This window comes from Borostomias antarcticus (assembly GCF_949987555.1).
Source record: "Borostomias antarcticus genome assembly, chromosome: 2".
Classification (NCBI taxonomy): Eukaryota; Metazoa; Chordata; class Actinopteri; order Stomiiformes; family Stomiidae; genus Borostomias; species Borostomias antarcticus.
Window position 1 is genome coordinate 11,348,566 of NC_140235.1, and position 13,687 is coordinate 11,362,252.

Consider the following 13,687-nt stretch of genomic DNA (forward strand, 5'->3'; position numbering starts at 1 on the left):
GTCTTCCCAGGGGGGCTGTGCTGTGTGTGGTGATGAGCAGCACAGGGGAGCAGTGTTTCAGCGGGGGGGTCGATGGCACCATCCAGAGCTGGAACACCCCCAGCCCCAACATCGACCCGTACGACTCATACGGTAAAAAAACAAAACAAAAAAAAAACACCCTCCAACCAACCCTGGTCCAAACCTCCTTTTTTTGCTGAGATTGCCAAGATGGATAAATAATGTGGTCCTCCTCTGTGTGTGCGTGTGTGTGCGTGCATGCGTGCGTGTGTGTAACAGAGCCGTCGGTCCTGCGGGGGGCGCTGTGTGGTCACTCTGACTCAGTGTGGGGTCTGGTGTACAGCGGGGCTCACCAGCGGCTGCTGTCCTGCTCCGGGGACGGAACGGTCCGGCTGTGGGACGCCCGCACAACCTCCCTCTCCCTGGCCGTGTTCAACCAGAACAAAGGTACACAACACAGGCGTTAATTACGTTGACGAAAACTATGAGCAAAATTATTGGTCAACGACCTTCTATATTTAGTTATGGCCACAAGATGGTAAATAATAATAAAAACGAATTTATGATGACAAAAACTATGACGAAATCTATTGACATTTTTCGTCAACCAAAAAAAACAACTAGACGAAAATGTTGACAATTGGGGAAGAGATCCAATCAGAATGCTGAGATTTACTACATATGAAGTCGTGGCTCACGCTGAAAAAACACACCACACAGGCAAGGAGAGCGCATTGAAATGTAATTCAGTAGCTTTCTCCATCAGTCTAATAGATGTTTCCTCCAGGAGTATATGAGTTTGGAAATTCTAGAGAAATGGTTAAATAATGCATGACACTTTAACTAAACCCATTTGATTTTAGTCTACTAAATCTACTGTAGATTTAGTCGACCAAAATCTTAATGCTATTTAGTCACCTAAAACTAGACTGAAACTAAAACTATTCAGATGACTCAAATATGACTAAAACTAAATCAAAATTTGCTGTTAAAATGAAGACTGTTAATTTTCATAAACACAATTATGATGCGTTTTCTTTCTTTACTGAGGTAAAGTTAAGAAACGGAATCAGATCAGTTTGTTGCCATGGTAGTTACCAGGAATTTGTTTAGTGTTGTCGATAGTGGAGACGTTAGAAGGTGCAGGACAGGACGGGACAGTGCAAATACAAAATACAATATATGACAAGTGTGAGAAGTCATGGGAGTGAGTCTGTGTGTTAACCTCACCATGTTTTCTTTGTGCGTGTGCGTGTGTGCGTGTGTGCGTGTGTGCGTGTGTGCGTGCGTGTGCGCCCGTTCCAGAGCTGGGCGTGCCCTCCTCAGTGGACCTGGTTTGCAGCGAGCCCGCCTACATGGTCACGGCATTCTCCAGTGGGCAGGTGGGCCTCTTCAACATGGAGACACGTCAGCTGGTCCTCAGCCTGGAGTCCACTGTGGAGCCAGGTAGACGCTCACATCCCAGAAACCACATGGTGCCTGTGTAGCTCAGGGCGTAGCAGTGACTGTACAGGGTTATTTCCATGGATGGAGTCTTAAGCTTGTGTGTGTGTGTGTGTGTGTGTGTGTGTGTGTGTGTGTGTGTGTGTGTGTGTGTGTGTGTGTGTGTGTGTGTGTGTGTGTGTGTGTGTGTGTGTGTGTGTGTGTGTGTGTGTGTGTGTGTGTGTGTGTGTGTGTGTGTGTGTGTGTGTGTGTGTGTGTGTTTGTTTGTTTGTTTGTTTGTTTTTTCTCTACAGGCACCCCCTGTCAGATCAACAAGGTTCTGAGTCACCCCACCCTCCCCATCACCATTACGGCCCAGGAGGACCGACACATCAGGTTCTTTGACAACAACACAGGTAACAACCTCTCTGTCTCCCCTCGGACCATTTCCCTAACATCTGCCCCTCACATCTGCCCATCACATCTGCCCCTTACACCTGCCCCTCACACCCTCACATCTGCCCCTCACACCCTCACATCTGCCCATCACATCTGCCCCTCACATCTGCCCCTCAGTAAAACAGGCGTCAACACTGATTCATTCAGCAGCATCCGTTCACAAGTCGTCCCGTTCCATGTCCAATCTTGCGTCTTGTTTTCTTTCCGTAACTACAGGGAAGCTGATTCACTCCATGGTGGCCCATTTGGATGCGGTCACCAGTCTGGCTGTCGATCCCAATGGCCTGTATCTGATGTCTGGCAGTAAGTAGCCGCACCGCCATCTTGTGTGTGACGCGTCTCCCACGTGGTCAGCGGAGTACATGCCCCCTAGCCTCTTGAGACCATCCTGATCTAGTGAACTCATTTTTCAGTTTCTCTCCACAGATCACTTTGGCATTACCCCTATCTTAAACCATTCCAGTGGGCGGAAGTGCTTGCCTTGACAGACTTAACTCATTCAGCCAATCAGCATAACAAAACTATAGCCAAATCCAGTCGGAAGAACGGCGAAAACGTCTTTTCCTCCGAGAAACTCTTGTGTATAGCCTACTCTTGTTCTTGTTCAATTGTTGAATTATTGTTATTGAGTCTATTTCTGCAATTGTAGCACTTATAGCTGTGTTTATTCTACTAACGTTAACGTTACCGCTCGTTGCTTTGGGAGACTGTTTTGCCATGGGAACCACTCAGGGGCAGCGTTCTACCAGGGGGCAGAACAGCAGTCAGAACACAGTCCCCGATTGGCCAGGTCAAAACGACATTTTGAGAATAATCGTTCGTGGTAGGGGGAAGTCCAGACCATCCAGAGAGAAACTGAAAGTGAACTCTTGAGATCAGGATGGTCTCGCGAGGCAACATGCTTCCATTTTTTACCGTAATAAGTGAAATTCATCCACACACCAAAGCCATGTCTTCTTCCCCTCCCTAACACCCACCAGGTCATGACTGCTCCATTCGGCTGTGGAACCTGGAGAGCAAGACCTGCATCCAGGAGTTCACCGCTCACCGGAAGAAGTTTGAGGAGTCGATCCACGACGTGGCGTTCCACCCGTCCAAATGCTACATCGCCAGCGCCGGGGCCGACGCCCTCGCCAAGGTCTTCGTATGACGCGGAGCGCCACTCTCAGTCCCGGTAGCCCCAGCCCACCGCCTCCGCCTCCCATAGATGGGGACCAATTGAGACGAAGGAGGGGCGGGACCTTCAGACACGTGCCGTCTCCCACCACGCGTCTGTCTCTGGCTACTGTTTTCCTGTTTGACTGCCAGACTGTGTAGCCACTAGCCTGGGACGAGCCCTGCCTCTGCACAGAGAGGACCAGGGCTGCAGCTGGCTGGGAGCACAGCCGGGAGGAGAACTGCTCCAGAAACACACAGCTCCCTGCTCCCTCATCTACCATCCAGGCAGGCCTGGGTGTGACCAACCATAGAGCCCCCTCCCCCACCGTCAACACCCACACAGACTAACCCATGCCTACCCTCAGCAGCTAGGGGGGGGGGTCCAGGACAAGTGTTTTTCTTTTTTGTGTGGTCTGGAGAGGTGGGGCTTCAGACCTCCCCCCCCCACCCTCCCAGGCCATGACGCTCAACCCCCAGCTCCCTGGCCCCTATCCTGGGCCGAGACCCCCTCTCAGAGGAGCCTTGACCGGCCCCTCTTCCCCGTCAAGTCTGGTGTTGTGTTTGTTCTGGAAACCTGGGGTACTACAGGCTTGCTGAGGCGGTCACGGAGGCCTGGCGCTTTTCTCTGCTTCCACAGACTGACTGCCTGCCTGCCTTCACTTTCCTTTTTAAACACTTATTGACAAATGTGCCTTTGCTTTAGAAAGGTCTCAATGTTATTTTACCAGACGGCTTTTTGGGGGGTTGGGGAAAAGGGAGTTGGGGAGAGGTTGTCATGACTGTGTCCATTTTAACAAAATATTGGATGTAAAATTACAAATACTTATAATAAACAAAATATATATTCAGTCTTAAAACTTATTGTGCTGCGTGAGTTTGAGTGCTCTTTTTTTAAGAAATTGTATGGTTGGGGAATCCGTTTTCTGCAACGCTGGCAGAACGGAACAGACCATTAAGTATGTTGCTTGTTTGTTCGAAATTTCACGAAATTGTACACTTAGTAAGTACAGTAAAATGACAAAGTCATGCCTCGTAAACCATCGGGCAAAATGGAATGTGAACATGGCAACAGATGCAGAACATGCCATTGTGGTTGGGCAGATTTCACTTGTTTGAATTGAGAGATGTGTAGTTTTCACATGGTTCTAACGTTCCAGACATTTACCCCCTGGTAACGTGTTGAGTTTCCACAGTACTTCAGGGGTGTGAAATGATATGAGTTCTATCTGACGCTGAGCAAGGAGTGTCCCCAGAGCTGGAATTAATGTGTTTTGAAAGGACTCATTTCCAGTAATGCAAACCAATTAAGATATCCATTGTACATCTTCAAATGAGCCATTTTTTCTCAGTCACTGGTTTGTATAAATGAAAGTCTGTTCAAATAAAACTGCTGTTAAATCTTGCCTGTTTCTTTGTAAATAATTTCACAAGTTGTAGAGATATATACCTGCACACAGAATAAAAATCACAACACAATCAATGCCAAGGATTTTCATCAGTTTTATTAAAAATTGCATTAAAATATTGATCAAATACATATTTGAAAATTACAAGCGAAAGGCTTTTTTAATATGCATATGTACAAATGGGACAAACATTACAGGGAGAATATTATAAATACTCTTTAAACAAAACCAAGAAATATATGCCACAAGAACAATTAGCCACACTAAGCGACACTAGAGGTTTTGTTTGTAATGAGCATTGTTGCTTTACTCTTCATGAAGTCAGCTTCAGCTGCAAACTGCTGGAAGTACTCACTTAAAATGTTGCAAAAAAAAGAAAATGCAAGGTGTTATGGCTTATACTGTACATACACAGCCCTCTGTTATCATGCAAAGCTGATTGCACATGAATACGGTTGTGAATACTAATGTCCATCCTCCCTGACCAGAAGATACTGTAAGTTGAAACATGGCAGGTAAATCTCAGCATTACTACACTTGTTTAAAATGGGAACTCTCCCCAAGATACCCGGTGCTGCCCGGGCCCCTTCAGCAAACACCTGTCCTCTTCAGAGAGAGCTGCAGTCTTATATCCAATCTTCCCCTATAATAAAGCACTATGTTCTGTTTTGTTTCTTAAGCAGTAAGAAGAAGTGCTAGGCATGCTTTACGTTAACGCTTCTCTGCGAGCACCATATCCCTATAAGGTAGTTTTACTTTTTCAATCAAGTTACATGATTAAGAAGGAAAAACACTACACATATAATTTCCTCCTTATGGCAGCGGCTGTTCCTGTGACAGACCTGCGCCATAGAGAAGCGTACCCTGGAAGTGATCGCCATTAAAACGATGCTTTTGAAATGATGATGTCATTACGCCCGCCGCCGTGTCTAGCCACGCCTCTCACTGTGAGCCCATAACTATACAACCAGTCCCCAATGCCTTCACGTGGATATATTTATTACCTTTATGATTCTCGCTCTACCCGTACCCACAACACAATCTTATGTAATATCCTTTAGTATATCATCCATGTTCAGATGCGTTACAACAACAGCCAATACAGTACAAACATCTGGGCGACAGACTGGGCTGGTTTTGCCGAGGGTGATTAGATCCAGTCTGCCCAGATGACAGCATGCAGCAGTAACACAGTTCCAGTCCCCTCGGATCTTTACAACTGTGGTTGAACCGTGTTATTTTACTTCTGTGGTGTAACGGTTCACACGTTCACGCCTTGATTACGGGAGCCTCGTTCAAATCCTGGCACTTACATCAGACAAACTTGCTGTCCTCTGGCTTCTGGATATAGACACTGCCATTTTCAACCCCCCCCCCCCCACCCTGTGTTCCAAACAGATGTAGTGACAGTGCAGGATCATGCTTTTTTAGGCCCCTCCCTCCCACCCCACCCCACCCCTGTTCCCGCCCCCTGATCTCCAGGCCCCTCCTCCAGGTCAGTCCACGGCGGCGCCCCTGTTCAGTTCCGTGGCTGGGAGTTGAACTCCTGGCAGATGTTGTGGATGATCTTGGGCACGAACTTGTAAAGGCTGTCGAACTCGTCCACGAAGAAGGAGTGCTCCTTGTCGGGGTCGGTGGCGATGTACTCCAGCTCGTCCTGCGCTGCCCAGGCGATACCGATAGAGTAGGCGATGACACCTGGGCCGCAAGAGACGCAAGCTGTCACACACACACACGCCTCACAGCTGCCTGCTACATGTGGCGTGTAAACACAAACTCGCACCGCATGACACCACCCCACACACAGGACGCCCGAGGAAGTGAGAGGAGAGCTGTTGTGTCAATACTTGAGAGACCCCCCGTGTGGGGAGCCATCTTGACTAACCAATTAGGCCTCCTACACCTGTGTCTCCTGTTTTATGTCGATAACGCCTCAATCCCACGGAAAACTATAAATGAAAAGATGACGCCCTGTAAGGGCAAGGAGCCGTTAAATTTGACCTTATCACAGGTTCAGGCCGACCATCCACCCACCCCCACCCCCACCTTTCCCACCCCCTCGACCTCTCACCTTGACGATGGACGGCCAGCGCGGGCGCCCTGACGTCGTCGTAGGAGCGCCCGTCGGTGATGACGATCATGATCTTGCGCTTGTTGGGCTTGGACTTGCTGAAGAGCTGGTCGGCGGCGTAGGTGATGGCGGCGCCGGTGCTCGTCCCGCCGCTCCAGTAGTTGATGCGCTTGATGGCGTTGAGCAGCTCCGCCTTGCTGTTGTGCTGCCCGAAGGCGAACTCCAGCCGCTGCTCGTAGGTGTACTGCACGGCGCCCACGCGCGTGTCCGTGTCGGAGATCTCGAACTCCCGCGTCACGTTGGCCACGAACTGCAGCACGGTGCGGAAGTTGCCGGTGCCGACGCTGCTGGAGCCGTCGATGACGAAGGCGATGTCGTTGGCGTTGAGGCAGGTCTTGCTGCACACCAGGCGGTCCGTGTCGCACACGCGCTTCACCAGGGGCTGGACGGCCTTCCGCAGGCCGAACCAGCTGGACACGGGCAGGGAGTAGAAGCCGTTCGTCCGACAAACAGCCTGGGGGACACGGGACATTTAGTCAGACTCTTACTGAGACATTTAGTGAGTCATACAATTCCAACAGTATATTACATTAAGTGACAGTCACTTAGCTGGCGCTTATATCCAATTAATCAATTATCCAATTTATCCATTTAACGTAGGTAGTCAGTGTACTACTACTCACCAGGACTCAGAAGTGCATCTCCTTTCTAAACAAGTGACTAAGAGCGTAATCTAGTGCTAAACCCAAAGTTACATATAGTACGTAATGCATGGGATGCAGTTTGATAGAAAGTAGCTATACAGAGCGATTGTGCACAGAATTACCAGGGGGTGACCCAGAGACCACCCTCCTCTGCCCACCTTGTCCACAAAGTTAGCCTCCACCACATTCTGCTTCTCGTTGTCGTCTGGGCCCTCGATGGTCACAAAGAAGATGTTGATGCCGGACTCTCTGGCCAGTCGGGAGGCCTCCTCCACCTTGTCTGTGGGCCAGCCGTCCACCAGGACCACAGCCACGTTGGACGCCCCGCCTCGGTTACCGTTGGCATCGCTGAAGTAGTGCTTGTTGATGTAGGAGAGAGCCTTCCCTAGGACACCACAAGGGGGTAGCATAGAGGCAGTCAACTCGCATACATGTGGCCAGAAAAAGCAAGCTTAGGCTTAGTCTCCTGTCAAACTTCACTCAAGAGTATGAAAGGACGCCTTATAAAAAAAGCATATACATTGAAAAGCATTCAACTTGTCATAACAAGGCTGTCAAAACATCTGTGAGAATACGTGAGGATCTGTTGTAAATGACTGGGCAGGCCAACCGCTTGCCTGGCTTGTTGGTTGATTAGAGGGGAGTTCTGGGTAAACATGCAGAACACTGTTTGCATCAGGATGCAAAATCTGGCAAGTCACAAAGAAACTTGTGGCATTAAATAGATGTGCCTACTGACGCACCCCGACCAAGGCAGAAAACCAACACTTACAGTGGGAGGCTGACCCCCTGCGCTGGTAAAACCAAACCAGCCAGGAAAAACACTGCTCACTGCTCTGTCATTTAGCTGACAGTGTCTAGAGGCACTACATTTAGATTTAATTTTAGCCTCTCATGTAAAAATGCAGTAAAGGTCCAGTAAACCATGCGATAATTGTGCCCCTCTCGCTTTCACACTGAAGTGTGTGGTGGCCACAGTGGGCACAGCTGGAGGTCACTCACCCACATTGGAGAGGCCCCCCTTCTGGACAATCTTATCTATGGCCGCCTTCAGGTCTCTGGAGTTGGAGAAAGCCTTCAGACTCATCTCTGTCACGGGATCATCCCTTTAGAGGAACAAAAGCACATGTTTGGAACTACATCTTTCTTTCTTTCTTTCTTTCTTTCTTTCTTTCTTTCTTTCTTTCTTTCTTTCTTTCTTTCTTTCTTTCTTTCTTTCTTTCTTTCTTTCTCTCGAGCCTCTGCTAAGTGGTCTTAGTGACATTAAGATTTGGATAGATCAACATTTTCTCCATCTCCATCTAAATGATGATAAGACTGAGGATACTGTGTTTTAGGACTGTCTAAATGACCCTGTTGGTGTTTTAGTACTTCTTGCAGCCCAAAATCACTCTTTTATCAAAAGCCTCGGCGTCACTTTTGATAGTGGTTTTAAATTTGACAGTCAAATTGTCTCTGTAGTCAAAGGTTCCTTTTTCCAGCTGAGGCTCCTGAGCAAAGTAAAGCCCTACCTCTCTCCTAATGACGTGGAGAGGGTAATCCATGCCTTCATTTCATCTAGGCTGGATTACTTGTATGTGGGTCTAGACCAGCTCTCCCTGCGACGTCTGCAGTCAGAGCAGAACGCTGCTGCGCGCCTCCTGACTGGTACAAAGAAGCGAGACCACATCACACCGGTGCTGGCTTCCCTGCACTGGCTTCCTGTTTCAGGATTGATTTTAAAATTGTGATGTTTGTGTTCAAGGCATTGAATGGCCTGGCCCCTCAGTACCTAGCTGAATTCCTCCATGTTCGCACCCCAGCTAGAGCACTGAGGTCATGTAATGAACTACTGTTAGATGTCCCAAGGTCTAGGCTAAAGATAAAAGGCAACCGAGCTTTAGCGGTGGCGTCCCCCAAGCTGTGGAACAGTCTGCCACTGCAAATTAGGTCCGCCCAGACCCTAGAGGTTTTCAAGTCACAGTTGAAGACTCATTTATTTTCATTAGCTTTTGAGGCTTGTTAGGCCATACATCCATAGTCATGTTGTGTTTGTTTATTGTATTGAATGTTAACTTGCACTTTATGTTGTAGTTTGTATTTGTCTGTTTTTATATTGTAAAGCACTTTGGTGCAACTTAGGTTGTTAAATGTGCTATATAAATGAAGTTGACCTTGACCTTGACCTTGACCTTTTCTTTCTTTCTTTCTTTCTTTCTTTCTTTCTTTCTTTCTTTCTTTCTTTCTTTCTTTCTTTCTTTCTTTCTTTCTTTCTTTCTTTAGCAAGGAATCACACCATCCATCCTATAGCTAAAGAATTACTGTTCTCTCAGTCTCACCCATATTGGATGATGCCCATCATGGGTCCGGCCACGCCCACATTGATGACCTGGGACACCTCAGCCAGGAAGTCTTTCTGGATCTTGAAGCGACGCTTCCCAATGCTCCAGCTGCCGTCCATTAGGAAAGCGATGTCCACTTTACAATCTGTCCACGGCAGAGGCCACGCATAAGGCTCACAGTGCATTGGACAAAATCAATCAATCAATCAATCAAAGCTTTATTTGTATAGCGCATTTCATACCCAGAGGCAACACAATGCGCTTTACAGAGAACAAGGGAGGTGGGCATACGACCCACCCCTACATATTCCAGAGGGAAGCAAAAAAACAGTAATCACCCTGGGGCCAGATAAGTGAGCTGTAAAAAATTCTTCCCTGACCCCTCTCAACAAGGCGATCGAGCAAGCTCCTGGAGTATGTTTGTCTACCGGCTAAGAACATTTATAAAGCAATAAATTACATTAAATTAAATTTTCAGAGTAAGAGAGGCTAAAAACATCATAGGAGAGACATGGCAAACACTGGTGTGAAAGGAGAAAGGAAAGGAGATTCTTTAAAAGGAGAGGGAAGGATGAGGTGCGTGCGTACTTGGGTCTCCCTGGGACACGGGTTCCGGTGCTCGGGGTAGGGAGTCCTGCTCCCGCACACTGAAGCCTGGTAGACACAACACACACGCAGGGACACACATTAGAACAGGCCTCATCTGACCTGGACCTGTCCGCACCCGCTGGGCGGATATCCCACGCCTCAGTAGATGCTGTGGACAGAGTTTATCCCAAACAGGAACGGAGTCATTCCTGAGGAAACCATGGCATATTTGGAAGCCAGATTACTACAATTAAAGGCTGGGCAGTAACGGTGGGAACCAGATGATATCTGAGGACTTCAGAGGCATGTCCTCGGGTGACCTCTCTACTGGGGAAGTCCTCTCATGCTGCTGGCATTGGACAAGTTTGTGTGCAGCGAGTCTCACAGAGCCAGGGCTGGTTCACCATGGACCAAACTGTCCACCCAGTATTGTGCTAGAACACTCACAGAGACTTAATGAAGAAGAAAAAATAGCGGTGTTTTTGTAGGCAGATAGGAAGCATATGAGTGCAAGCTGTCTCACCTGTATCGTACGGGTTTACTGCAGGCTTCCAGGCGTCCACTGGTTCCACTGTGTGGTAGATCATATTATACAAGCTGAGCATTAGCAAGTCCCACATTGAAAGCAACAGGCAGGGCACTCACCATCATTGGTATGAAACTATGGGTAAATAAAATCATATTTTTGCGAAAGCATCAAACGGGGGAAGATTGTGTTTATTTGAACAGCTTTTTTTCCCCGCATGATCCAATCAGTCAAATCTATCAAAACTGGAACATTAGCCAATGAGCTAAAAGAGATCCCAATAAATTAAATCTAATCAAAACAAGACTTCAAAACATCTGGATTGAGATTACAGTATGGCTTATGACTCGTTGATAAACTTCAGCCCACCTCTAGTGTGGGTCATGTCTGATGTCACTTGGCCACGGTTACCATCTGGGTCTGTGGACCGGGGTGCTGGAAAAGGAGACATCAGTGGTCATGTGGTCAACTGACAAAATGACCGTTACAACATTTAAAACAGCTAAAAATACCCCTAAAGCATTTCGGTTAACTCCAATTGAGATTTTATGTTGATTTATGTTGGTTTATGTGGTTTTATTTCTGTGGGATCAGTTGGGAATGCCTCAGCCAGTTGGTCTCCAAAATATTCTGTTTATATTTAGACGTAACCAAGGCCTATCATGTCTGGATGAGGGCCCTTTGCGAATGCCATTTTGTATCTTGTCATTTGCCCACGCAGTGCATGGTTTCTTTAGAGCTAATGGTTTGAGACGGGTTTTTTGTGTGGGTGTGTTTTTTTTCCCTTCTCAACACAAAAAAAAAACAACCCAGACAATCAACCTGGAAATGAAGTAAAGTCACTTACGGTAGTGTCCAAAGTTATAATACCATCTCTCATACTCTGAGATATCGGGCCTGGGGTCGCGAGCTAGAGGAGGATGTTATAAGATCCATTAGTATTCTCACAGTGGGCATCACATGAAGATGCACACATTTCCATGGCTGGGATTGGTCAGGGTAATGGCCAATCCCATTTCCGCCCAATCAAAGGCCATGAAGTGAATGTCCTTTAATAGATCCACTCCCTTACAGTAACTCTGTCTCTCTTTCATGCCCACCTGTAAACCTGCCCATATGTACAGTGCGATACCTTGATCACGTATCAGGCCAGAGGCCAGCTCTGATTCTCATATGGGAGGGTTGTGGGCATGTATTAAAACATCCTGAGAGACATCGGCACGGTTTGCACTCACAACGGGACACAATTGAACACATACGTACTGTACTGTACCGTACATGAACAGAGGGCACCCGGATATACCAGTCATACGAGCATGGCATTGTTTTTCCATGCATGGCTGATATGAGCGGATGCGTGATTGTGGATCCCTGTGCGGTGAAGATGAGACAGCACACCCTCCAGTACATACCTGCGGTCTCTGGGGCGTCCCCATCGCTCCAGGTGTAGCCTGAGTCTGGGACGGTGCGACTAACGTCTGAGGAGGCATCAGCAACTACAAGGAGCACATTTTAGTGGACAGAGGCCTGTTATGGTAGATTTAGCACAAGGTCATTAGCTCTGATTATTTCTTCTTCTTTAAAAAAATTAAATAAAATATCTTGATGGTTCAGACACTGGTTTATGTATGGCTTAATGGGTTTAGAATTTGTTGGAGTGTTTTCTTGAGGACGGGTTGTTCTCCGTCTATGTACCTGCTGGCCTCCTCTGTCCATGGAACCAATCAGGCCGAACAACGGAGGTGGGCGGCCAATCCCTTCTAGCAAAAGCTGCGAGGGGGGGAGATTAAAAAGCTGCTGTCACGAACAGGCATCGGCCAATAGCATCACTGGAAGCAGAGCTCTTGTGTCCTCCACAGAACCTGGAGTCTTGTCAGTGAGGTATGAGGCGCAAGACGCTCACACTCGCAACATCAGTCAAACACTGTTCCTGCAGCCTCAGGACAGTGATTGACTGAGGCTGGGCTTGTGTTGTGATGTGTAGCACCGAGCCATTCCTCTGTGAGCCCTTCCGCAGGCACCCGCAGGGCCCAGAGATATGGGCTGACACAGGAAATAAGAGGTCACTGAGAAATCTGTTTCTGGTTCTTAGGGCAACACCTGATCCTGTTGCTGCTGGTCTAGCTTATCTCCTCGCATAGTTTCAAAGGCATTCTTTCACCCCCAGTGCGTGACTGATATTACTAACGAGGGGTTAAGCATTTTCACAACTGCCTGCGTATTCTCAGACACGTACGCAGAGGCGTCAGGTAATCTTGTTGCCGAGAAGGACCCTGACAGACAGCTAGTCGTCAAAACAACTCTAAAAAACCCCAATAACCACGTGTCTGTCTAGAGAGGACTGTAACAGTTCCATTAAGCTCTCCATGGTCGGGGAATCAGGGGCTTACAGCAACACATACCAGGGGCTATGGGGTTCCCATCCAGTGGCTGGGGGGTGTGTAGGGGCTGTGTTGACCGGGACTGTCGGGGGAGACCAGCTACCGGACCGCTGGAGCGTGGGAGTATTGTTCTAATGATGCTGTCAAACGTGGGACTGTACACTTGGTAAATCAACAGGGATTAGGGCGAAAGCCCCGGGCCCATTACTGTAGACAGTATGATATAACCGGCGCATCTAAAGGATTTAGCTGAACTCAACTACTCATCTTCAGCCTCGACGAAAGAAAGAGTGAAAAGTTCAGAGGGGATCAGAAGGTGTAAATTTTAACCTGCGGTCCTTTTCGTGGAGGCTTGCACTAAGACCAAGCTCAGTCCGCGGCTCTCTGCTTGGCTGTATTCATCATTTTGAGTGTATCTCTTTTCTTCCTTAAAACTCACAAACATTTTTTTATAAAGCTGACCAGGCATCCGGTCATGTTATTTCAGAGGAACCTTGGTTTTTTTTCACCGGAAAGAAAAACACATTTTCAGCGGCTTTGGGGAAGGAGCGGCTTGGACGGCCCGGGTCTTTCTATTCTAGACGGGCTGCTCCCGTCAGAACCAGACCTGGCAGGCCCCGGCGATGCGGCGGTTTGGGTCATATGTCACTG

At 47.9% G+C, this 13,687-nt stretch overlaps 2 protein-coding genes across 3 annotated transcripts in view; one reads left to right on the forward strand and one right to left on the reverse strand.

Annotated features, from left to right (window-relative positions):
- The window catches only part of LOC311327460 (striatin-like), a 30,811-nt gene extending 26,370 nt beyond the window's left edge, over nt 1-4,441 (forward strand). For both annotated transcript variants that reach the window (XM_084460506.1, XM_084460507.1), the window contains exons 13-18: nt 11-132; nt 280-447; nt 1,306-1,446; nt 1,737-1,838; nt 2,098-2,184; nt 2,862-4,441. In XM_084460506.1, coding sequence (XP_084316632.1) covers nt 11-132; nt 280-447; nt 1,306-1,446; nt 1,737-1,838; nt 2,098-2,184; nt 2,862-3,031 — 790 coding nt within the window. In that variant the 3' untranslated portion in view covers nt 3,032-4,441. The remainder of the gene's footprint in view (nt 1-10; nt 133-279; nt 448-1,305; nt 1,447-1,736; nt 1,839-2,097; nt 2,185-2,861) is intronic.
- A 1,523-nt stretch (nt 4,442-5,964) lies between these two features.
- vit (vitrin) overlaps nt 5,965-13,687 on the reverse strand; it is a gene marked incomplete at both ends in the record, with an annotated part of 15,847 nt that continues 8,124 nt past the window's right edge. Inside the window, 12 exons of the mRNA XM_084453276.1 lie at nt 5,965-6,143; nt 6,517-7,030; nt 7,379-7,605; nt 8,223-8,326; nt 9,539-9,686; nt 10,130-10,195; nt 10,653-10,700; nt 11,025-11,090; nt 11,503-11,565; nt 12,068-12,151; nt 12,351-12,425; nt 12,561-12,698. Coding sequence (XP_084309402.1) covers nt 5,965-6,143; nt 6,517-7,030; nt 7,379-7,605; nt 8,223-8,326; nt 9,539-9,686; nt 10,130-10,195; nt 10,653-10,700; nt 11,025-11,090; nt 11,503-11,565; nt 12,068-12,151; nt 12,351-12,425; nt 12,561-12,698 — 1,712 coding nt within the window. The remainder of the gene's footprint in view (nt 6,144-6,516; nt 7,031-7,378; nt 7,606-8,222; nt 8,327-9,538; nt 9,687-10,129; nt 10,196-10,652; nt 10,701-11,024; nt 11,091-11,502; nt 11,566-12,067; nt 12,152-12,350; nt 12,426-12,560; nt 12,699-13,687) is intronic.